Source organism: Hetaerina americana, unplaced genomic scaffold, assembly GCF_022747635.1.
Source record: "Hetaerina americana unplaced genomic scaffold, ioHetAmer1.1.p SCAF_9, whole genome shotgun sequence".
Taxonomy (NCBI): Eukaryota; Metazoa; Arthropoda; class Insecta; order Odonata; family Calopterygidae; genus Hetaerina; species Hetaerina americana.
The window spans coordinates 72,614,946-72,641,659 of record NW_027287538.1 but is presented as its reverse complement, the minus strand read 5'-3'; the positions used below and the strand labels follow the sequence as shown (position 1 = coordinate 72,641,659).

General features: G+C 38.3%; 1 protein-coding gene across 3 annotated transcripts in view; it reads right to left on the bottom strand.

Annotated features, from left to right (window-relative positions):
- The window catches only part of Aduk (Another Drosophila Unc-51-like kinase), a 44,732-nt gene extending 19,346 nt beyond the window's left edge, over positions 1 to 25,386 (bottom strand). Inside the window, exons 1-8 of one of the 3 annotated variants that reach the window (XM_071597791.1) lie at positions 24,828 to 25,386; positions 24,564 to 24,715; positions 24,276 to 24,490; positions 23,831 to 24,057; positions 20,931 to 21,192; positions 17,514 to 17,687; positions 17,042 to 17,226; positions 8,196 to 8,280 (exon numbers count right to left, since the gene is read on the bottom strand). In XM_071597791.1, coding sequence (XP_071453892.1) covers positions 8,196 to 8,280; positions 17,042 to 17,226; positions 17,514 to 17,687; positions 20,931 to 21,192; positions 23,831 to 24,057; positions 24,276 to 24,490; positions 24,564 to 24,715; positions 24,828 to 24,914 — 1,387 coding nt within the window. In that variant the 5' untranslated portion in view covers positions 24,915 to 25,386. Of the gene's footprint in view, positions 1 to 7,607; positions 8,281 to 17,041; positions 17,227 to 17,513; positions 17,688 to 20,930; positions 21,193 to 23,830; positions 24,058 to 24,275; positions 24,491 to 24,563; positions 24,716 to 24,827 lie in introns of those variants that run through there. The other 2 variants (XM_071597793.1, XM_071597792.1) reach the window with 2 other exon arrangements.
- Positions 25,387 to 26,714: the final 1,328 nt, after the last annotated feature.

The following is a 26,714-nucleotide window of genomic DNA, read 5'->3' as shown; positions in this document are numbered from 1 at the left end:
GGGCGGATCCATAGGCAATGTTCAAGTCCTCCGCTATTTCTCTGATGGTTAATTTGCGGTTATTGACCAACATTTCTTTTACTTTATCAATTTTTTCACCGACTTTCGATGTCGATGGTCTGCCACTGCGTTCATCATCTTCGATTGACTCACGACCACTTCTGAACCGCTCGTGCCACTGGTAAACGACCGTTTTTTTAGAGAATCGTTGCCGAAACACTTTTCCAACATTTCCAACGTCCGTGCGCCACTAAATCCGTTTTTTACGCAAAATTTAATACAAGTTCGTTGTTGCAAATTTAAATCCATTTCTGAAATTGTAAAAAATCGCCAACACACACAGAGATAGATGTACTCTTGGCTACGTAACTTTTGCAAATGTCAAGTTATGACACTAAGATTTAAAGGGAATATCAACAACAGATGTACCAATTTAACAAAAAAAACAGAACTCAAATCGGAACGATGGGAGCGCCACACGGTGGTTATTCCGGGAACTTTTTGATCAAGGTAGTATGTCAAGAATTCCAAGTATGAGGAATTACTGAAGGAGTGGTGTTTAGGTGATAGGTCATCAAATTACCCCTTGAATGGCATCATCATTAGAGAAAAAGCATTGCACATTCCCAAAATAATGGGAATCGAAGTTTTCACAGAGCCCAATGGTCGGTTGGATAGGTTGAAAAATAGGTTTTAAATCTTGTACATAAGGATGAGTGTGATGAAAGTAGAGGTGTTGATGTTGAGACTGTAACTTTGTGGAAGGTGTCAGAATTGAATAAACAACTTGTAGATTATAGCCCGAAAGATGTTCTTAATGCAAACGAGGCAGGTATTAAAAGATATTTTATTGTGCTGCAGAGGGAAACAATGTCAAGGAGGGCTGCTGAGCAAACAAAGACTTACTGATCTTGATACTTGATGATGCCGCATATGTATCTAAACTGGTAGTAGTAAATAATAAAGTTTTGTGAAAAAATAGAATGTCTAATTATTCAGAGATCATGAATTTTCACAAAGTAAAGCCTGAAACCATTGAATTGTAAGACGCTGTCTTATTAATCACAAATGCAGGTGGGACTGACAAGTTTCAGCCACTAGTGGTCGGTAAGTCAAGGAGTCCTAGGCCAAATTTGTAAAAATGTTGCCCACTAGATATACAGCTAATTCCAAAACAGGAATGGCCACAGAAATATTTAAGGATGAGCTCCATACTCTGTGTAAAATAGGGTCTCAGAAAAGAAAAAGTCTGCAGATTATTGATCAGTGTCTAGCACATCCACCAAAGGAGGAGACTTTACCCTTGAGAAATGTGCAGTTACTATTTTCTCCTGCAAACTGTACGGTTCCAACCACTCGTTTTATGTATAATTCACTCATTTGAGGTTCATCATTGAAGAATGATTGCATAGAAATTCATATCTCTGCATGATTGTGGTAGGAATATAAAGACAATCAAATTCAATGCATTGGATGCTTTACGCTACATATCATTGACAGCAAGTTAAGGATTTTACAATAGACAACCGTTTTAGAGAGATAGGCTTTTATGTTGATTGTGACGAGAAAGTTCCATTTAAAGTTATTTGTGATGATGTTGATACTCTATAGACAATGACTTCAGTAGTTAAGCACGTTAAAGTGAAAACTCTCCTTTTCCCACGATTTTCAACAAACACTTTTTTTCTGGGGTCCCTAGAAAAGTGCAAATACTGCAGAACTCCAACAGTAGTTATTTCCTAAATCAACCAACATTCAACTTAAGGGCAAACTATTCTTATTCTAAACCAGCACAGAATTAAAATAAGCATTAAAGACTTTAAGAATCAAGGGATTATTATATAAGTTGCCCAGCCTAATCAAAAACCAGAATAATGCTCTCAGCTTAAAATCAGCTGCAAAAATATGACACACAGTCATTTTATGATCTTAGAGGCTTTTTCAATAAGTGTTTTACTGGATTATAAGGGGTCTGTTCTCATATAATCCAAACAATCAAACCAATTATCAAAGTGTTTTTAATTTTTATTATCAAATGTTTTTATCAAGTTTACTATTAGACTTAGAAAACTGATATTTTTATTGAACAATATCATTTGGATTTGAAATTAATATTGTATTATTCTCAAGGCACTAAAGCAGTTAGTGCTTAAGCTGGAAAAGCTGACTTGCCAGGCAACAGATGTCAAGAATAGAATAAGACAAAATGCTTCCCTGCAACAGCTCCTCATTGCAGGGAAGCAAAGCAGGTTACATTATATTACTATAATTTAGGAATGCTCCATACTCACACCTGACAAGCAGTCTTAGGAAGGAAGAAGGTTTAAATGATTGCAAATGTATCTGGACAAAAAAAACCTGATCGATGAGCGATGGGGGCTTTGAATACAGTTCCAGGCAAATGGAGGAATGGGAGTAAGAGAGCAATCTCTGCAAGAAAAAAATTACAGCAGATAGCAAAAGACAGTTTCGCACGAGGAATAGCTTAATTATAACAAACACTGAACTCTGCTTGCAGGGGCCATCGTTCCACTGTCATCATCTCACGAAATCCTGAAGGTAATTAGGTAGTATACGAGGAAAGTCCCAGAAGTACCCGACCCAACAAAGAAAACACAAAAATTTTGGAATGTAATGCATTTATTTTTCAACATAACCTCCTTTCAGCTCTGTACACTTTTCCCAGCGATGTTTAATCTGTTTGATACCCTTTTTCTAATAAGAACTGTCTTGCTCCTCAAAATAGCCAAAAACTACCGAGATCTCTTCTTCATGGTTGGAAAATCTTTGACCACCGAGCCATTTTATCAAGTTAGCGAACAGAAAATAATCCAAGGGGGCTAAATCTGATGAATACATGGGGAAGCAATTCAAACTCTAATTCATGAATTTTGGCCATTGCACTACCGCCGTCCCTCGTTTCTCCACTCTGTGCATGTAATACTATACGAGGGTGGCCCCAGAAGTACCCAACCCATCAGAGAAAAAGAAATTTTAGAAAAAACATGCATTTATTTTTCAACATAATCTCCTTTCAGCTCTATAAACTTCTTCACAGTTAGAAAATCTTTGATCACTGAGCCATTTTTACACGCCCATGACTTTGCCTGCAGATGAAACGGTCTCCACCTCCTTTGACGGCAGTTCTCCCTTTTGAACCCATTGTTTTGATTGTTCTTTTGCCTCAGATGTGAAGTAATGGACCCATGTTTAATCCATAGTTATGAAACGGTGCGAAAATTCTGCTTTTTTGCTGTGGAACTTTGCCAAACACTCAATTGAATCATCTTCACGACACTGACTTTGCTCGAGTGCGAGCAAACGCGGTACCTCTCTTGCACACACATTACTCATGACTAAATTTTCAGTTAATAAGCGATGTACCGCACTTTTTGAAATGTCTACTATGTCTGCCAGCTTGCGCACTTTCATTTGACGATCATCCAGCATCACTTTGTGGATTTTCTTCACCCTTTCTGGAGTCGTCACGTCATTTGGTTGACCAATGCGATGCTCGTCTTGACAGCTCGTACAGCCTCGTTTAAACTCTGCTACCCTGCTATTGTACTGTAGTAAACGAAGGAGCAGACTCGCCCAGAGTAGAATCCAAATCCAAGTTTTTCAAATAAAAGTATTGCATCACATAACGATGACCAATTTTCTCCATTGTCACAAAATGGCTGAAAACGTTCACTATTGATGGCTGCCAAACAAATACTAAACTACGTATTGTCTTCAAACCTGAAACATATGCTTTGTAGATTTCATACTTTCTAATAAAGTAATATATTTCAAACAAATACCGCAATCTCTAGGTCAGCCCGGGTACTTCTGGGATCACCCTTGTAGAGCAGAGGGAAAGAAGACCAGCTAACGGTGGTTATAATACTGCACATGAAGTTAGGCAGAAGTATAGCAAACATAGAGCAAGTAACCAGTAGAATACTAATAATAGAAACAACAGCTGAACCAACAAACTTAATCAATGTTCAGGTAAAATGCCACTGAGTAATCATAGCGAGGAAGTAGCGTACAGAGTATACAATCAATTGGAGGATATAACTGTTGGTATTCCTAGAGGGAAACATTTGATGGTGATGGGGAATTGGAAGGCGACAGTAGGTGAAGGAAGAGATGGCAGTGAAGTGAGGAGATTTCAGTAGAAGAACAAAGACTGAGCACAGGGGAGTAAGCAACGGAGTTTAGCAGGGGATAGGTGGTAGTAGTTTTTAGGGGAGGTGATTGACAGCTGAGGTTATTTGCGCCGTAAGGGATGGACAGGAAAGTATGAAGGATGGAGAGAAACCCAGCATCGGCATTAGCCTACTCTTTACGAAAGGTACCAAGGGGTCAGCAGTTTAACGTCCCATCCGACAGACAGCATACTCACTCAAAGTGCCCTCCACAAAGCACCTCAAGTAGGGATCGAGATACCTCTGAAAAATATTCAACACTGCCAGAATTTGAACCTGAGCCCTCTAGGCGGGAAGCTACTACGATAGCCACCGCACCATCTCGATCCCCGCAGGGGATGGAGTTCTGACAGATTCAAAGATGCAGAATCAGATCAAAATTTTGTGCTGCCCAAGTGTAACATCAGCTTGAAAAGGAGAAAATGAGAAAGATGGAGAAGACAATGACATTTATAAGCATAAACCAAAATGCCAAGAAAGGACTATAAGCAGGCTGTTTAGAAAATCATGAACGAGGGGACGGAGCTGGGTAAAACAGAAGGAAAACTGGACACCGAAAGCCAACAATGAAACTATAGGAAAAGTAAATAGAAAAACGAACAAGAAGACCATCATGCATTACAAGTAAGATGATTACAAAGATGAACAAAAAGGAATTGGAAGAATAAAAACATCGATTTTAGCAGAAAGTACCAAGAATTGAATAATAACTTGGGGCAGAAACCAATAGTTCAAAAGAAACATGGTTCCATTAGTTGACAATCAAACTGCAGGCAGCAACACCCAGACCTGGTGGAAAACCCACGAATACTTCACAGCAACCGTGTGCCGGGCAAATAATAAATCTTACATGAATTACAAAAAACATTAAGCAGATTTTGGAAAACATAGAGAAGAGCACATTATAACCACATGAGGGAATAAATGCAACAATTTCAGGGAGTAAAAATCATTCCCCTTGACCGGCATTCCCGGTTCGTACCCCAGTCAAGGCGAATGATTTTTACACTCTGAAATTGTTGCATTGAAATACATATTAGCGGATGACTTCGTCAAAAGTTACTGTTGCGGTCTCTCCTGCAGTTTCTTGATCTTCAGTGTTAATAAAATGCCAAATGAAAATAAAATCAAATTCTAGGACTACATACCCATTAATGTAAATGGCCTAAGAAAGATCGTATATCCAGTAAAAAATCACAAAGCAAACCCAGATATATAAGCCAAAAATACTTGCTAACTTTTAAACTAACATTTGCAGAATATTAAAATTGATGGGTAGAAACATAAAATCCTAAATAACAGGTAAAATAACTAACGAATGTAAAATGTATGAACACTATTCCTATCCCAAACATTACTGGTTACACTCAACCACAGTAATCAGCCAAAAGGTTGGCTTGACAGATGAAGATGGAGCTCGCCTAGTAATAACCCAAACACACTGTTCAAATTAACATTTTGCAAAGCTAATTTCATCCAGTACAGTATGTGAAAAATAACTTCCAGGAGAGAGAGAGAGAGAGAATTTAGACAGGGATAGCCAATATGAAGTCCATACACACATATAAGAAGTCAGCATTGTACGGCATGCATGCTCATTATTTTGTACCAGTCCACTTAAAAGATTTAATTGATTATGGAAATTCATAATTTCCAAATGCCACCACTTTTTTCCCAATGTCACAGGGTATTCTTGCACATTATGCCACACTTCACACACACCCCAGGTAAACCAAACATGCCATATACCATGCCATATTACTGATCGGGGCATACACACCCCCTCATACACACTAACTGATCTTCCCCAGGAACTCATTTGCTCTCCCCTTCATCCTTTTGTTGATGATGCTAAGCCACATATGAAATAAAACTTAATATCACTTGTGCACGGCTGTTTTTACCTGTCCTTGGGATGAGCATCAAAACTAGTCTAACAAACCCTCAAGCCATTCCTCCCTCATCAATTCTATAAAATTAGCCCATAATTACTTTTTCATTCCAAGCTTAGCTAAATCATAATAAATAAGAGACTAATCTACAGCCTGAACATGTCTCAGACTGCTCAGATTCAAAAGGGGGAAGGAGAGTCTGGGTGGGCAATGTTAGGAGAAGGAGAAAGGCAAGTATGTCCATTATCACTGATGCTGTTCAAGGTATTTGTAGAGGAAATGATTAAAGAGGCATGGAAAGAACTGGATATAGGAATGAAAGTCAGCAGGGAATTCATTAAATCAGTTAGGTTTGCCAATGAACAAGCTTTAGTTTGTCTTTCAGCCAAGGGGCTGCAAATTCTGCTGATGGCATTACAAAGGCAGTGCGATAGATATTAGATGAGACTAAATATCAACGAAATGAAGGTTATGTGGTTTTCAGAAAAAGGAAAGGCTAAGCTAAATGTTCAAATAGGAGGCCAGAAACTAGAGCAGGTGGAACAATTTATGTATTACGGTAGAAGTAGATTTTATGGGAGGCGACTGACGGCTAAGTTCATTTGCACTATTAAGGATGGATGGGAAAGGAAGGGTGGAGAGAAATCCGGCATCAGCATTAGCCTACTCTTGCCGAAAGATGCCAAGGTGTCCGCAGTTTAGCATTCCATCTGACGGACATCGTACTCACTCAAAGTGCTTTCCACAAAGCACCTCAAGTAGGGATCGGGATATCAAAGAAAAATATTTGTTGTCTCCAGGTTTTGAACCCGGGCCTTTTCAGTGGGAAGCCTGTACATTAGCCACCACACCATCTCGATCCCCATGTATCACAGAAGTGTTTTGGACCAAAATGGTCCAAGTAGTAGGGATATAAGGAGGAGAACTGCGTTAGGTAAAGAAGGTTTCACAAGGAAGAGAGAATTGATAACAGCGACCGTAAGGATGTTAAGAAAAAGCTCGTTAACACTTCCATATGGAGTGTAGTTATGCACAGCATGGAAACATGGATGTTGAAGCAAGACAATAGGCATAGATTGAAGGCTTTTAAAATGTGGGAGTGGACATGGTGAAATGGGCAGAAAGAAAAACAAATGAGGAGGTGCTGGGTGTGAGTATTCAATATACTGATGCCAACTGCAAGGAAAGGTAGAGGGCAAGGAATAGGTATTTTGGATTGAATTAAAAGATTTGTAATGTACGCGGAGCTCAAGATTTATTGTAAAAGGTGGCATGGGGAATAGTTTGTGCATGCTAGTTAGGCCTGGTAAGGGTAAAGAAGTATGTGGTCCATGGAAGAACTACTCTTAAGTAGATGGATTACTCCTGATAATAACAATGCCCACATGAATATTTCCACAAGTTTACATTTTATAATTAAATTTAAAACATCATGATGTTTTTCTTTACAAATCACAGCTTCTTTAGAGCTCAAAGTTTTCATGGTGCAGCCCTGGAATGAATAAATTTTGAGGAGCCATATTTTCTCAAGCAAAAAACAATATTTTTTTGGGTCACTAAAAATGGAGTACAATAAAAGAGAGATAAAGCAATAGCTTTTTGTTACATGCAAAATAAACAGCAAATAAAGGAACCAACCACATCACAACGAAGTAACCACATACAGTTCTACCAGCACATGCAAACAGAACCAACAGCAGTAGCTTTAGACTGATATACCCAGCATCGACTATATTCCCAATGCCTTTCACGAAAAGTTTAAATCTCATTTGATTATTTTTGATTTACCAATGAAACAACAGTGTTGCCATGTACAAACATGGAGCAGAGCACTGAAAATGTTGACTTAATTTCCTAGGGAATCATGCAAGAACATAAATTTTGCTGGCATCAAAGAGTTTGACTAAAATAGCACTGAAACTTCATGAAATCATCAATACAAGGACATATTTGAAATACTTTTATTGCTAATAAAAACCAGTGCACTGAAATTGTTTCATATCGCAAGGAATAACATAACACACCTTTGTAAAAATATACAGCCAAACATGCTTACAGCCACATTATCTAATGAAGGATACAATTTAAATGTTTTCGTTCCTTTTCCTACCTTTATTTTCCACGGAACTGGAGTCCAATTGGAAGAGAGAGATGAATGCTTTGGCATTTTCTGCTCTCTCAAGCCACAATTTAATCTGCAAGAGAAATGGGAACAGCAATTAGTGAAAGTAAAGGACCAATCCCTATCATTGACCAAAAATACACTAAGTATATCCAAACCAAGTGCTGGATGGCATCCCTGTTCTGCAGAGCACAGTGCGCCATCTCATTTAAACATACACTTGAATAGAGTTTCTCTCTCCTGAAACTCACTCCCCAACTTGAACAAACCAATGAAGCCACCCTATCATGTCTAGCTGCTAAACATACCACAGTTTGTAATGACATCTTGTCAATGGGAACACAGGTTCACCCTTCATGGCTTATCTCCTCAGCAAAGATCACCACAGAAAGACTTCCAAACTAAGATACCACACTAAGGCCTGGTTTTCTAATGTCTGGTTAGATCCAATGGTAGTTAAACGTGGACAGTTACCTAATGTAAAATGTAACGACGGGATGGGTTTTGGAAGCTTTCAATTGTTTCAGGCTCAACTTTGTGGAAGTTCATGTTCACTAAATGAAGAACACAATGTATAGAGAACAGTGGAAATAAACATTGTGTTCTTCATTTGGAAGCTTTGATAATAGACTACCGAACGAATTTTAAAGTAAACTCAGAATTGTGCAAAAGCCATTACATTTTAAATAGATAAAGAACGTACTACGGCCGAGTGAATTGAAAGAATATAAAACCCAAAGCCGTATACTTAAGGGCACTTATAGGTGGAATAAAGAAGGGGGTTTACAGGGAGCGAGAAAGTTATAGCAATCACTCAATCACTCCGGTATATGTAGGCACATTGACCGTCGTGAATCGCAAACACACAACACTCAGGGTTTAAGGGGCGGGAAGCCCGACGCCAGTGACCCGTCACTCAAACAAATGAAATATAAAATAAATAGTTCTAACAATTACTCCCTTGATCAGGTATTTGCACAACAAATTGACCTTCACAAGTCGCAACCACACACACACTCAGGGTTTACGGGGTGGAAACCTGACGCCAGTGACCCGTCACTCAAATGATTGAAATTTAAAACAATTGGAAAAACTACCCGTAAACCCTGAGTATGTGTGTGGTTGCGACTTGTGAAGGTCAATTTGTTGTGCAAATACCTGATCAAGGGAGTAATTGGTAGAACTATTTATTTTATATTTCATTTGTTTGAGTGACGGGTCACTGGCGTCGGGTTTCCCGCCCCGTAAACCCTGAGTGTTGTGTGTTTGCGATTCACGACGGTCAATGTGCCTACATATACCGGAGTGATTGAGTGATTGCTATAACTTTCTCGCTCCCTGTAAACCCCCTTCTTTATTCCACCTATAAGTGCCCTTAAGTGTACGGCTTTGGGTTTTATATTCTTTCCAGCCATTACATGGTTTTGCAACTACACAAAAATGTTTGCACAAGCTAACTCAAATATCAAAATAATTACATTCGGACATCATCTGTTAATTTTATGTAATCATCATCAGATATAATTATAATTAATCATCATTATATGTAATTATATGGTTTCATCATCATCATATGTAATAAACCTTATAGTGCACATTGCCAACCTCTTTATAAATACATGGGAATGTTAATTGTATCTTGTGTATATATCTATCATGCAGTGACTTATGCTAAGAAAAACAAGAGTGGCTTTACAATGAATAACAGTTATCGCTCTCACAGTACCAGATGGTGTAAAGATGTATTTGTAAAAACATCAAACCTGTCTATGGCAGCTAAAGGACCAGCATCAATGTTCACAAAATTGTTAAAAATCTGCCTACCATTTAAAAAATGAGACAAGAACTTCACTATTGAAGAAGAATCTATAAGCTTATCTGCCTGATGAGTGTAATTACAGAGTAAATGAATATTTATGTAAAACTTAAAGTGTATATTAATTTCCTGTCATAACTGTATTTGTATTTCTATTTGGGAATAATGGGATCTTGTATATTCCTATGCACACATCATGTATTCTCAGTACTGTACACTGTGTGCTGGACAAATAAATATATTAAATATTAAAATTCCTTATTCTTAGCTACATAGATTTCAGTACTACTGCGTAGAGTGTCAAAACAGGAGCTGCGTTTTCATTAGTCGCCTTACATTTAGGCACCTAAAAAGCATGCATGCTCCCTAATGCCCAACCAGTTTGGAAGCAACTATCAACCAGCTGGAGCAGAAGGTCTACCGTAACTACTTATAACAATACCATTATGCACTGTGACCCTGTTAACTTTAACCCTTGAAAATTCCATCTACAAGTTGATGAGTACTTAACCGACCCTTTATACTTAACCAGTGATTGTGGAACTGATTGTTGGCTTCAACCGGAGGTTAAAGTTAATGTTGAGTTTGACCAGACATTATAAAACCGGGCCTAAGAGTTTGAAATTACTTGTAAATAAGCCTCTGAGGGCAGAAAATATTCCCATGGAATTAGTCAAAATTTGGGAGGATGAATTATTATGGACTAATTCATAGCGATTAATGAGGTAGGATTTTGGTCATAATATTTCTTTACGTCTGAGTTAGTTCCTACACCACAAAAGGGAAATGTAGCAATATGTGAGGACTACAGAACGATAAGCATGATTTTTCCAGCGGCTAGAGTGGTTCTCAGAATAATCAAGAAGAGGATGGAAGGAAGTCCAAGTGATTACTTAGGGGATAATCAGTTTGGGTTCAGGAATGAGAGGCATATGTGATGTCATTGCAGTAATAATGTCACTAATAGAAAGGAACACGTAATACAATCAGGGAGTATTTGTCCGTTTTGTAAATTTCTAGAAGGTATTTGATTTGAATGAATTGGGTAGAATTAATGGATGTATAGCAAAAAATAGCAGTATATTGGAGGGATAGGAGACATCCCCTAACTGTACATGCCCCAAGACAAGACTCAATTGTAAGTGGGGGATGGGAGAGTTCAGATGGGTAGTGCTAGGGAAAGAGGTAGGACAGGGCTGTCCATTATCACCAGCACTTTCCAAAATATATACTCAGGAAATGGTTAAAGAGGCATGGGAAAAACTGGGGATAGGAATTAAAGTCAGCCGACAATTCATAAAAATCAGTTAGGTTTGCAGATGATCAAGCTTTAGTTTGCCCATCAGCCAAGGGATTGCAAGCATTGCTGATTGCAATGGGAAGTAAATGGAATTGGTATTGGCATTAGAATTAATTTAAACAAAACAAAAGTAATGCAGTTCCAAGAAAGAGGAATTAAACATTTAAATTACACATTTAAATGGGCATTCAGAAAAAAGAGAAAGTGGAACAGTTTACCACGGAAGTGTTATCAACCGAAATGGACAATCGTAGGGATATAAGGAGAAGAAATGCATTAGGCGAAGAAACTTTCACAAGGAGGGAATTGATAACAGCAACCGTAAGGATGATGACCGCAAGTGCTTATCCCCTCCTCTTACCTTTCCATTTCTGTAGTTTCCCTGTTTTTGGGTTTTCCATATTTCCCCTCTTTGTCCCCGCCTACCTTACTCCTCACTCTTTTCTTCTCCCCCCCCTTCCTCAAACATGAATAAATATGACGTATCACATGTTGAACCTTGTCTTGAACCTGAAGATGATTCAATGAACTGAAATGCATAGTACGAGGGTCATCCGGAAAGTAGTACCCGTTCGTGAAATAAAGACACAAAAGTAAATATTAACAAACATAAAAAATTTTATTTGAAAGAGGATACTTTAAACTACTTCTCAACATAATCTCCAAGCAAATTAAGGCATTTGTCATAACGTGTGACAAGTTTCTGTATTCCTGCTGCATAGTCCTTCGCCGCCAGCTCATTGAGATACGCGAGGGACCCATCTTGCACAAATTTTTGCATAATGCAGATGGTGTTTAACAATTTCATGAACAATTGTTCGAGAAACATTGGGAAAATGCTCACAGATGTCATCAATTGTGACGCGCCGATCGTTCCTCACGAATTCGTCAACTGAGCTCACCAGTTGGTCTGTAATGACAGACGGTCTCCCCGAACGCTCATCGTCGTGTGTGTTCCCCCTCCCCATGTTGAAGTTGCGACACCACCGCCGAACAGACGACTCGTCCATTACATTGTCTCCATACACCTCCTTTAATTGGCGATGAATATCACATGGGCGAACGTTTCTTGCATTGAGGAATTTAATCACTGCCCTCACTTCACAACTGGCGGCGTTCTCAATTTTTTTAAACATTGTAAACAATCACAGAAACAACACAGGCAATGCTAGCGTCACGCAACTTGGCTCAGAGAAGGCAGACAAGCCACTGAAGCTATCTGACCTCGTCCAGCGGCTACTTGCGTCGTCAGCACTTCATGCGGCACGAACGGGTACTACTTTCCGGATGACCCTCGTATGTAACAAACAAATCTGTGGAAAAATGCAAATTTTATTTTTCTCATTATGATGAACTTCCACCGCACCTCGCCTGAATCTGTTGAATATAACCATAAGGATGTTAAGAAAAGCTCATTAAAACTTTGATATTGAGTGTAGTGATGTAAAGCATGGAATCATGGACATTGAAGCAAGATGATAGGTGTAGGTTGGAGGCTTTTAAAATGTGGGTCTGGAGATGGTGAAACGGGCAGAAAGGAAAACAAACGAGGACGTGCTAGGTGTGATGGGGGAGGAGAGGAATGAATCCAAAGGAGGTAGTGGGATGTTGAAGACTGTGATAGAGGGGAGAATGCTAGGGGAGGGAGGAGGTGGGTAGGAATAGGATGGGCATGTTGGATGGAATTAAGGGAGGAAGGAAGCACAAAAAATTGAGGAAGGGTTTAATGTAATGCCAGATGTTAGGTCATATTTTTTAGGAGAGACAAGGATATGTATCGTTGTACCATTGTATTTGCTATGTCCATCAAAACCCTACCTTAAACAGCAGAATATCATTAATAATGATTAATTAATTGCATTGTATTTGTTATTCAAATTATTCAATATAGAATACCCCTGGACACTGTAACTAGTGATAACATTATCTAACTGTTTTTAACCCTCTGATCTCTGAACACAATGCCATTGCCTTCAGTGTATTAGATGTTCTGTCATTTGAGAACTTAAGAAAAATTGCTATTACATACCAAATTACTCAAAGGTGTACAGTGAATTTGAAACATCTCCTTTACCAAAATAGATTTCTTCACTAAAATTAATTAAGCTCAAGCCAATCAAGGAACAAAGCAACTGGTTTACACCTGAACTTGTACATTTCCGAGAAAATCTGCGGTTAATGTGTCAAGATGTTCAAAGAAATCCAACTGATACCAATATTAAAATGAGCTGAAAAGGGAATATCATAAGAAGCTATCACTGGCAAAACTCAATGCCAATGGAGAATTTAATGAAAGCTCCCAAAACACTGGTTAAGTTGCCTAGGCAATCATATGGAATTGCCACACTCTACCTATGCAACAAAAGACACAGCAATGTAGTGGTATTTTAATGACTCCTTCACAAGTTCCTAAGATAATATTCTTTGTCATATCACTAGTTCCAATCTGGAAGTCAAAGACTGCCTCGATAGATCTTCTGCTTCTACTGAAAATTTTCACTGGAAGTGGGTCACTCTTACTTCTGGAATAGAAAAAGCAGTTTCTAAATTTAAGTGAACAAAAAGTTTAGAAATCTACTGTCCCTCTAATTATACTATTAAGGCAATTTTCCATCGAATTTCCTCCCCATTGCCTGTACACATCAATTCCTGTTTCTGGTCCAGACATTTAGTGATGTCTTAAAATACACTATGTAATGCCTATCAATAATTCCCATCTCTCCGTTCATCTACCACTTCACTTCTATCCCCCATCACTATCCACGGTTTTCTTCCACATACACTCGAAATCATTTCATCTAATTTACTGACAAACTAACGCACTGTCTCCTCTTCTTCCTCATGACTGCTTGTCTGCATGTACGCCTGGTTTACCACTAGATAAGCCAGGTCCTACTTCTACTGATTTGAATTAGTCGACACTGAAAGTACTAAAAGCAGAATTACTCCACTGAATAAGGTGCCATTTCCATTGAAGTGGACAATTGAACGGACATACTGAAAATGCAACAAAAGTTCAGTTTCATTTCAGAAACATGAAAATGTATAATTACATATTTCCTACTCATAGTTAACCACAATCGATAAACTTACTCCGCTCAGATATAACAATGCGTGAAAGTCTAAAATTAATACAGATTTCAGTCAGCATTATGCACCTTTCACTCTGTTTCCTTCAGAAATGTTTGCATCATTATATGCTTTAGGCCCCTGCACTTTGGAAGAATGATTTCTTTCCCCTTAGCATCTCTCAGGTGAGAAAAAAGGCCCTTTATTTTTTTCCCCAAGAAGAGAATTGTTCTTGGGGAATTTTCATATGGAAAGGTCACATTTGTCCTGGAGAGACCGAATATCACACGCGGATGAATCTCCATAGCACCTCCAGCTCTCTCTGAATCTTTGTCCTCATTTACAAACAATCCTGACGAAAAATCTAACACATGAATTTAGATAGAGCAAAATAAATATTTCTCATCCTAAAGACTATCATGACATCAGCTTAAATAAATAAATGATTCTTACTTTCTTTGCCTTGAATTACAACCTCCTCAAAAATCTACACTGTGGTCATCATAGGACACTCCATTCTTTTCTTCATCAATTATTCATTTGCAGAAATTGAGACCTAAAAAAACTGGAGTGTCTTCATTGATGCTAACACTCATTGATGGAAAAATTGCACCTGATAACACTTAAGCATTGCTTCCCTTTTGACTTCTACCCACTTCCAAGGAACTCACCCAGGCAACAGTTTTGTTAGCAGTTTTACCCTTTGCAACCTAAGTTTCAATAGGCACTCTGTCCAATCCAGCATTTTAAAAGCGGCATCATCCTTTTGTGGCATTACAGCTTCAATACCTGGTCCAGAAGCAGCCATTCTGATTTGATGTTTGATGGGAAAAACCCCAACTAAATGTTAAATTTGGCATCGCCCAGGAAAGGGATAATTTTTTGATTTCTGCAGCTCATCCTTCTTTCACAAAACCTCCACCAACATTTGAAAGTGATTAAACTCATCCATGCTTTTTCATTAACAAACTACAACACCAGATTCCCTCATGTAAAAATCTTTAAAACGTCGCAGTCATAATGATTCCTAAATGATTTATGGTTCTATCTTCTCTTTGCCTCCACTCACACAAATGCACAATATCAAACATTCTTTTGTGAGCTTTCCAACCTGAAACCCTCCTTTGAATGTCCAGTGGCTTGATGGAAGTATATCTACTTTCATTCATGCTAAATACAAGGTATGTCCGCAAACTATCCGATCTGCATTCTTATCTTCGAGCCAGAGCGCTCATGTTGCCTCTGCGGGGAATGAACGTAGCCAGTATTCCCTCACAAACTTCCTGAATGTCGCAGTTACCAGCTGGACGCCTTGGGTCGCATGCAGCATGTTTTCCAATCATCGCATTTGTTTACTATTGAAAATGACAGAGAGAACAGATCAACGAATTTGCATCCAGTTTTGCTACAATGTCGGCAAGAGTTGTATGGAAACAACTGAAATGATACAGAAGGCCTTTGGGGACGAAAGTATGGGCATAACGCATAAAGGAGTGGTAGAGGCCGTTTAGAAAGGTCGCATATCTGCCGCACATTGACCCTCGTTTTGCCCGACCTTCGCTGACAACAACACCAGAAAACATCGAGCGTGGGCGACTGGTGATTGAAGGTGACCGCCGATTGGCTGTTCACGAACTAGAAAATGATCTCGGAATACTGAAAACTACTGTTTGAGAAATTTTGAATAGAATTTGGGAATGACTCACATGTTTGCGGAATTCATTCCGAAATTGTTCACGATCGAGCAGAAAGACCTTATCCCTAAAATCCTTCAGGACAACTTTGAAATGGTCAGTGATGACGAAAATGTCCTTAAGTAGATTATTACTGGTGATCAATCATCAATCATGGGTTTTTGGTTACAATCCTGAAATTAAACAACAATCTTCACAGTGGAAACGTCCAGACGAGCCATGGCCGAAAAAAAGCACACCATAGAGTCATATCAAATCAATGCTTTTTTTGCTTGTGTGGATGTTGTACCCTAAAAATTTGTTCCAAGAATTAAGACAATCAACAAAGAATATTATGTTGAAGTTCTGAAAAGATTGTGTGATGCCGTGAGAAAAAAAAAGATGGTGTCTCTGGTCAAGTGGTGACTGGCTTCTTCATCACAATAACTTGTCATCGCATTCATCGAACCTTGTGCAGCAAGTTTTGGCAAAACACAAGATTGTACAGCTTCGCCAGGCTCCGTACAGTCCTGACATTACTCCCTGCAACTTTTGGATACTGCCAAAATTGAAAATGGCACTCAAAGGAAAGCGGTTCGACAACATCGAGACACTTCAGAGCAATAAAACACGCGAGCTGAGGGCCATTCCAAAATCTGCATTTGAGGACTGCTTTAAGATTTTAAGATGTGGAAGCACCGCTAGGAGCGTGCGGTTCAATAAAATGGGGACTACTTTGAACGATACCATGGCCTGGATGACGAAGAATAGCACTAATGCGAAGATATTAATGCATGTTGGATTGCTTTCACAAACACCTCGTATATGCTGGATTTTATGCTCTTTTATGAAGGACTGAATGCAAAATTTGCATTCACAACACAGTTTGCTATTAACATTGCCAGCTTTGCTACTAAGTCCTCAGAAGGCAAAGGCAAATGGCAACGGCAGGTGCAAATTCTACCATGGGACTTACCTGCTGGTGGAGGAGCTCCCGCCTGGGACCCGGAGGTTCCTGGCTGAGGATGGGTATCATGATGTTCAGGGCTGACTCGAATTTCTCCAGAGCCAAGGAATACTGCCCTTCCAGCAGGTATTGCTCAGCATACTTCCCAATGTCCAGTGCAGTAGCCAGCGAGGGAGTGACGACAGCCATGTGCTCTGTCATGAATTCAAGCAAGAGAACATGCTTCACTTAAGTGGAAGAAGTTGACACTTCATGAACAATGAACAAGGACCCCCAGCGAGCTTGAAAGGGATTTACTTGAATGGCCCTAACAATCATTACAAGGAACGAAACAGAGTCCAGAAACTGGAAATAATTTAAAGGGCAAAATGTTCTTGAGTCAGAGAGGGCAATGACAATAAAGTAAGTTGAAAACAGAAGTTGTGGCAGAACATGAGCTATTAATAATGAAGTTGCTGAGCAATTTCTAGGTGGCACCAACCTAGTTTGGATCGCGAGGATGAGGATGCAATAATGTTGTCCATTACAGCCCTCTGGGACTTGCTGCTGCAAGACGGCTCCAACCCATTCAGCGACTGCTTCAGGTCCTCGGCTCGGTTAATGTACTCGTCAACTCGAGCCCTCAATGCCATCCTCTTCTGAGCATCCACTTCATCTACCAAGAGAAGATAAAAACTTGGATTCACAAAAAGATTTTAAACATTTTTAACTGGTGTGAGTACAAGCTCAAAAAAAAGGTTGGAAGCAGTAATGTCACCAGTTTAAGGAAGAATTAAAATACGGTGGGGTAGTATGCATGCCACAAGAGATGGAAATTTGAACTACTTAAACTGATAATCTTAGTTTGCCAGGAAAAGATTCATTCAATGAAATGAATACATACATTGGACGACTACAAAGTAGCAACATTATGTGTGCATTGTAATAACACCTGTGATGGAGACTATTCATATCGCACATAAGTTGTAATTATGTGGAATGAAAATTACTTCTGACCCAAACATGAAGAAGCATGAAAGATGCAAGAACTGGTGACTGACAACTGGGATCATTCGCACTGCCTTGAGGCAACAGATATAACAGTGATGGGCGCCTGAATAGGGATAAAAAAGTACTTAAACTTGCTAATGACAACAATGAATCAAAAATAATTTCATTTTCTTCAAACAATTTTGAAGTTGGATAACTGTTTGCACTAGTCAAACTGTGAGGTTTTTTATTTATTTTTTATATCATTCTGTCGGTCAGGCATGTGATATACAACGTGGCCATAAAGATACACAGAAAGTAGAAACGGAACAATGAACAAAAATAAACACGTATGCATTATAAGAACTCATTCTTTGACCCAGAATTCTTTCCTTCCTCCCTTGATTCCATCCAACATGTCCATTCTCTTCCCCCTCCCATGTACCTCAGTGTTCTAGAATCCTGCCCTAAATCAACATCTCCAGCATCCCACTGCCCCTCAGTATCATGTAGCCTGCATCCACTTCTTCTGCCTTCCACTGATTTCCCCCAACACCCACCTCTCTCCTCCTCTATCATGCCAACAATCTCACCGTTTGACTTTGACGCTATTATTTCCTTTTCCACCGTATTAATTTTCCCTAAATCCTCCACACCAACTTCTTGAAACCCTACAATCTGCATTTATCCCATTGCCTCCAATAGAAGCCAAAATAGGAGTTCGACAAGGATGAAACCTCTCACCAGCACCATTAAATGTACGTACATCTACAAGAGGCAAAAAGAGAAGCAAAAGACTTGGGCATCAAAGGAGTCATGGTGAAGGACAAAGATTTTAACATACTCAGGTTGGAAGATGACGTCAGAGTGTTAGTAGAAAGACAAGAGGAGTTACAAGCAACACTCAATGCCACGTACCAAGTACATTGGCAACGTAATATGAGCGTCAATAAGAAGAGAACTTAAACCCTTGAGGGTGGAAAGGAGAAGTTAAGGGCAGATGTTAGTACGGATACTATCCGTACTTTCACATTATTGTTCCCCTCATATTCACCAGCCTTGAGAATTCCATATTCTCCTTTAAGATGAGCAGATACAGGGCTATACATGGTTTTACTGTGCAAAAAATTCATCAACCACTGTCTGCAATGCAATACTTTAACCAAAATCATATGAAGAATATATCAGTGATCCTTTCCTAAATTTCATCTTTCACCAGAAATTTGTTTTTCCTGGCTACGTGATTGGTCCAGGTTGTTAAAGTGGCTGAAAAGCAAAAAAAAAGTGTATTATCGTGGTCCCAAAAGTACCCAGCCTGACCTAGAGATTGTGGTAGTTGTTTGAAATACATCACTTAATTAGAAAGTATGCAATCTATAAAGCATATGTTTCAAGTTTGAAAGCAATACGTAGTTTAGTATTTGTCTGGCAGCCATCAATAGTGAACGTTTTCAGTGAATTAGCGAAAATAGAGATAATTGGTCATCGTCATGTGATACAATTTTTAATTTGAAAGGCCTCAGCCCAACCAATATAAAAGCTGAACTGGATTCTACTCTGGGAGAGTCTGCTCCTTCGTTTACTACAGTAAAATAGCAGGGTAGCAGAGTTTAAACGAGGCCGTACGAGCTGTCAAGACAAGTGTCGCTTTGGTCGACCAAATGAGGTGATGACTCCCGAAAAGGTGAAGAAAATCCACAAAGTGATGCTGGATGATCGACTGAAAGCTAGCAGACATAGTAGGCATTTCAATAAGTGCAGCATATTGCATAAAAACTGAAATTTGGACACAGGAAAGCTGCGTGGTAGATGGGTGCCGCATTTGCTCATACTCGAGCAAAACCAGTGTTTTGAAGATGTTTCAATTGAGTGTTTAGCAGAGTTTCACAGCACCAGAGCAGATTTTTGCACCGTTTCATAACCATAGATGAAACATGGGCCCATTACTTCACATCTGAGACAAAAGAACAATCAAAACAATGGATTCAAAAGGGAGAACCGCCTCCAAAGAAGGCGAAGACCATTTCATCTGCAGGCAAGGTCATGGCGTCGGTTTTTTGGGATGCGCTTCGGATATTTTTCATTGACTATCTTGAAAAAGGAAAAACTATCAACGACGAGTATTATGCGAACTTATTTCAACGTTTGAGCAAAGAAATCAAGCTAAAGCGGCCGCATTTGGCTAAGAAGAAAGTGTTGTTTCATCAAGGCAATGCATCAGTTCACAAATCCGTTATTGCAGTGGCCAAAGTTCATGAATTAAAATTTGAATTGCTACGTCATGCACCCTATTCGCCAGATTTAGCTCCATTGGATTATTTTCTGTTTGCTAACTTGAATAAATGGCTTGGTTGGTCAAAGATTTTCCAACCGTGAAGAAGTGATGTCGGCAGTTAATGGCTATTTTGTGGAGCAAGACAGTTCCTATCATAAAAAGGTTTTTATTATAAGAACTTATAAAACATCACGTGGAAAAGTGTACAGAGCTGAAAGAAGATTATTTGTTGAAAAATAAATACATTTTTTTTCCCAAATTTTTGTTTTCTTTGTTAGGAGGGGTACTTCTAGCACCACCCTCATACTTTCCATGTCAAAAAACTCAAATTCATCACACAAAATTAAAAATGAGAGTTTTTGTACACATTCATATACACCACAACCATTTTTTCCACACATTTCAGTTATCTGTGATTCATCATGCATCCATTAGCATGGATAATCAAGATTTTACAGTAAATGCAGTGCAAATTTCAAAATCAAAATTTTGATTAAATAAACAAGTATATCGTCATGCATACATCAACCCTGGGTGCCACGGTGAATTTCTACTAACTGTTTTCACCTTTGGCACAATATTCAATAGCCATATGTGTGCAATCAATATTTATTCAATTACCATAACATGCACAACATCTGGCTACCAACTTACCATTAACAATTGGAATGAAATATAAGAGAGAATCACAGTACAATTTGAATGCTGCACTCCAATCTTTCTCACTGTCCTTCACAACTGCTTCCTTCACAAGGGCAATGGCTTTCTGATATGACTCTTCAGACGGCATGTGCTCCAAGTCAAGGAATGGATGCTTGAAGAAATCCTCAAAATCAATCCTTGAACTTGGGTCATGTTTCAGTAACCCATTTAATAAGTCACGGCACTCTTTGGATATATGTGACCCATGGGGCACCTGAGAAACATGCAAAGAGATTGACCAACAGTTCAGCCATGACATCCACCCAAAATATTACAGTTGTCCAAACAATATACCATAATAATTTCTAACCGTTATAATCTTAGAACTATGAACTACATTTGACCTACGAAAATCATTCCTATTTTTTTGTTTCACAGTAGCTAGGGTACATATTTCAGCTGTGCTTACATGGTCAGACTTTCATTCAAACAAAAACACTTTAAAAAGTCTGATATCACATTACAGTCCTAAGCCAAGTTCACAAGCTGTGCTATAAGCATTTCGCAAGACTTGCGGGGCTATTGAAAAGCATTATTTCTTCCAGTAGGCCATCAGGACATCACAACCTCCAAGGCCTGAAAATTCACTAACGAGTACCAAAAACTGGCCAAGCAAGGGTATATTATTCTTTAATAACATGTGAGCAAAAACAATGGCCAACATTTGAAAAAGATTCAAAGTGAGAATGAAATAGGTACATATTTAATTGATCTATGAACACAAAATTTGAAGTTGAAAATAAGAAAGAAAAGATTCAAGAAATTTTCCAGTAAAGAGAACAATTACAATAATTTCATGCAAATAAGTCCATGGCCTTCATCTATATCCCCAAATAAACCACCAAAAGTTTAACTTCATTTTCTTTAAATGATTTCCAATGGAAAAAAAAGTCTTTTCACACAGAATATTCACACTGGACAATAGCAAGTTCAGATCAGTGCTAACACTTGGAAAAATATATGTTGGGAATAAATAGATTGTCAGTCAAATGCAAAACATCCTTAAAATTCAAACTACAAAATATTCAAAAAAAGAAGACACTCCATGTGCCCAAAAAAGACATATGGGGATTAAAATCTCAAAGGGAGTAATGTGTAATGAAAGAGTGTAAAGAGTGTTATGTCTTATTCTTTGGAAATGGAAGAGACATAGGACATCTGCTACCAGTAAACCCCATCAAATGTCTCCGGACATAGCACAATCGACACATGATGGTAGGATGGGTGCGTGGGAAGGATTTCTCGGCACTGGGAGGAGGGAGATTACTGGAACGGGGGGGGGGGGGGGTGAGGGAAGCAAAACTCGGCTGGGTGCACCTGAGGGGTAGCACACCCAGCCCATGGCCAAGGTTGGCGGGGAGAACACTACATTTTAAATGACGTGGGTTTCACTGTGAACAGTATATCAGAAGTAATTCCTCACAAAGAAGGGGGAGGCAACACTGAAGAGAATTGCAGAAAAAAAGAAATGCAGTGAGTGCAAAAAAAATTAGAACTTCAACTGTATAAACAGTTTTAAATCATGCACATAATATAAATAAAATTTAAAACTTAGCTGACACTTGGGTCATCAAACTCATTTCAACAAGAAATGGATTGTCTTAGTGTCAGGGCTTTCCAGAAAGGAACTATTTTCATGCAGCGTGAGAAATAGTGAGGAGAGCCGGATGTTCATAGACTTGACGCACACAGGAGGTAAATTTGGTTTGGTTGGAAGGCCACAAAATTTGTCATTTTTCAAAATGAACAATACGATTGAAAATCCTTCCCTATGAGACGTATGTTCAGTGATAAGATTTTTATTGGCAAAAACTTCAAAGCTGTTGATATTTATCGGTAAATTTGTGCTGTCCACAAACCAAATGTGATGGGTGAGAGTGCTGTGCATCAGTGGTGTTTGTTTAAGAGTGGAAAATTAAATGTTCATGATGATGACGGAAGTGGCCACCCATCTGAGGTGAACAATGAACTGCTTCAAAAAATTACCGAAAAATTTTGTCAAACCCAGCATTTTATGATGTCTCAACTCTCAGAAAGTTCTATACAGATTTCTAGGTTACATGCTTTGGTTTAGCTGGTGGCATACACAGATATAAATGTGCCAAAACTGATTGGTTCGGGCCGTATCCATTACGAGGGAGTAATGCACTCAGCATAGTCTCTACAAAGCCTAGTGTCCATATATACCCTTTCTTCAATTACTCAAATATGTCAAAACTACATGGGTCGTCTATATTGGGCTTTAGGAAAAAATAGAATTTTATTGTGTAGATTGGTTTTCCTTTTCAACATAATCTCTTTTCGCTTGTTGAATGAATGTAAAACTCCAATAGCCGTAAACAGTTTACCTTTCTAAACAAAGTACAAATGAAATTAGTTGGCTAGCGCCACAAGTCAAGAAGGGGTAAAAGGTAAAAAGGAGAGGATAAGAAAGGTGACTACGAATACGCGTATTTCGGCCACAAAGTAGCCCTCTTCGACTTGTGTTGTCGTGACGATTACCCTTCAGTATGCTGAAGAGGGCTACTTTGTGGCCGAAATACGCGTATTCGTAGTCACCTTTCTTATCCTCTCCTTTTTTACCTTTTACCCCTTCTTGACTTGTGGCGCTAGCCAACTAATTTCATTTGTACTTTGTTTAGAAAGGTAAACTGTTTACGGCTATTGGAGTTTTACATTCATTCAATATTACAAGCCATAAGAGCTCATTTCTATTCTATATTTCTATCAATACTCCTTTCGCTTGATACACTTTAAATGTACTAGTGTAAACTTGAAGATTGATTTGGTCACTAGAGTTAAGTTAAATTTTATGAAACTTTATGATCTCTTTGATAGAAAATTTGGTTCACCTCAATCTTCAGCCTAGATTTTATTTTCTCAGCCAGCTCTTGGAAATTTTGTGATGAGTAGGGTGCCCTTCCAAAGAGACACTCGTATGCAATGACACCAACAGACCATAAATCAACTCGAGCATCATATTGGGTGTTGAGGAGCATCTCAGGAGCCATATACAATGGAGAGCCACGCAATGAACTCTGGTGATCCTCATCTGACAGGTACTGGGCAAAGCCGAAATCTGTGTATTCATAATTGCATTATAAATAAAACATAACATAATTATCCCAAAATACAATAATTCATATTAAAATTTGCTTCCACGTCATAATGTTTCCTGATATAGTAATGAGTTCAACGAGTATGTTAAACTTATAAGTCTGATATACGTACAATTGAAATGAAATATTTAGCCCGAGTTTATTTAGCTCTAATATTAGGAGAACTATTTTATCGTACCAGCCAGTTTTAATTTTGGATTAACTCTGGATGTTAGCAGCAAGTTCTGTGGTTTCAAATCCATGTGACACACATTTTTTGACCGTAAATACTTCAGAGCAGAGGCCAATTGCTGAAGGAATCTTTTGCATGTTGCTTCTGGTAGTTTATGGCGTTTTTGAATAAAACATGAAAGATCACCACCTCCACAATATTCCATTATTATGTATATGCATCTGAAATGACGAAAGAACACAAAATTAGGTAATCAATCATAGAAATAAATAAGCTCACAAATAAGGAACTTACCTTGTATCCCATGAGAAGTCCTTCATCTCAACGATGTACTCGTGCTTTAGTTTTTTCAAGAGAGATATTTCCGTTATAATGTTGTCAACTGCTGATCCGGAGAGCTTCACTTTGTCCACACATTTTACTGCGACTACATCCCTGTTCCCTTCCTGGTATCGAAACATAAAATCTTTTACACACAAAAGGAAATATTTTAAACAGATAAATCGCTGAATTTTAACTCATTCCCTCTGGCCATAATTTAAATAATGCTATACTCACTTTTTTAAATGCTTTGTAAACTGTGGAATAACTACCTGATCCTATCTTTTCCACAATAATATAACCTTCCACCACAGGTAAAGTCATACTCGCAGTCTGATAACCATATGATAACCTAATCAATTGATTTCTCCCACATCAAATTTTAAGGCAGATATCTGGTTAATTCGCATACCATGCAAAAAGGTAGTGTGGCCATATGTGCTACTGCCTCATTCAGGAACGACACCCGACCTGTTATATGTTGTCAATTGGATTTCATGAGGTGACTATACTTATTTTGGCAGCCGCCACTTATTGCCTCTATCTATTCTATCAAAATTGTTCATAGGAACCAAAGTGACACCATTTCAATGCTGAACGTAACTCAGTTTCCCAAACCACTCCACAAAATTAAAATCATTAAAACCAATTACACAAGTTCGCAGCCCGTAAGTCTGCTACATCTGTCTGCTCCGTTCCGTTCATTCAAACGACTCATTTTCATGAGCTGTCATCATTCAACTCATCACAACGAATGAATGCAAAAAGTAATACAATTTTTATTTTTATGCTGAAAAATTTTAAGCATTGAGTAATTAATCTTAAGTTAAATCTGAAAAATATTATTCATTAATCTCATTCATTATTCAACTTTAAGCTCGCCAAAAAGTCTGTAATTATAAACAAATGAATGTGTCTAATATTTGTGCGAAACACACGGCAACGTAATTGAAGTAAGAAATATAAATCGACTTAAAATGAATTAAGTGAGTTAGGTTGCAGAGACAAGGATAGTGAGGTAAAATGCATTTAAAACAAAAGTAAGCGTATTTTATAAGGAAATTAGAAAGAATTATTACATTGTAAGAGTAATATGCCAAATAATAAAACGTAATTGATTTTGTTTCTTAGCGTGACGTGCAAATGGGCTTCTTTAACCCACCTCTAAATTGCGGAAATAAAAGTTATATCTACCCATTAGGTACAACTTTTAACTTCGCATTAATAACTATGAATAAGCTTTACGGTTCGTGAAAGATGGTAGGATAGATGAAAATGTGAGTGAATGCAAGAAGAAATGTTACTGGCAGTATGTGTAGCTTATAAAAATATTAATATTTTAAGGCAACAAAAATGACACTGTTCAGGCATCAGAAATGCTTAATTAATTAGGAATACACGAGTTATTATATAGGTATTTTTGTGAAGTTAGAAGAGGTAAGTTGAGGAATCCGGGAAGTCGTGAAAACGGGATACGCAGGTTGAAAGAAAGAGACAATGATGGTTGGGACATATTGGGGAAGAATGGATGAGGGCGAAATCACCTTACACATGTGTCATGAGTGACTAATTTTTTGATATGCCAGATTAAACACATGAGAAATAATTCTCATGGCAGACGACAAGAGTAAATACCAAGTAACCAGAACAACTCATTGCTAGAGTATAATGTTAATAATTTCCCAGTACTCGTAGGAGACTGGTTTACAAAATTTGAGCCTACAATAACTTTTGAAAAACATACAATTTTAACAAAAAACTGATCTAAATGAAAATTTTTCGTCAAGGTATGGCAAGCGGTGATTTTATTATAACCATTACTCAAAATGTATGGTTACATTTTTTGTTTTTGTATGACAAATCTGATATTTTACCATTGTAAAATAAAGAGATGGCATAATAAATGAATGTGTGTGTGGTCAAAGAGATTTGCATGGCAAGGTGCATTGAGAATTTCAGGAACAACAGAGGAATCATGAAGCCAAGTATTAATGCAATAGAGGCGAAAAATGTACTTAATGATGGAGTAGTATGGAAGAAATAAAATACCAACGGCCAGTACCTCATGCTTAAGATGCAGAGAATGACCTAACAAGCATGCGAGGGCATGCTTGGCTTATCCCA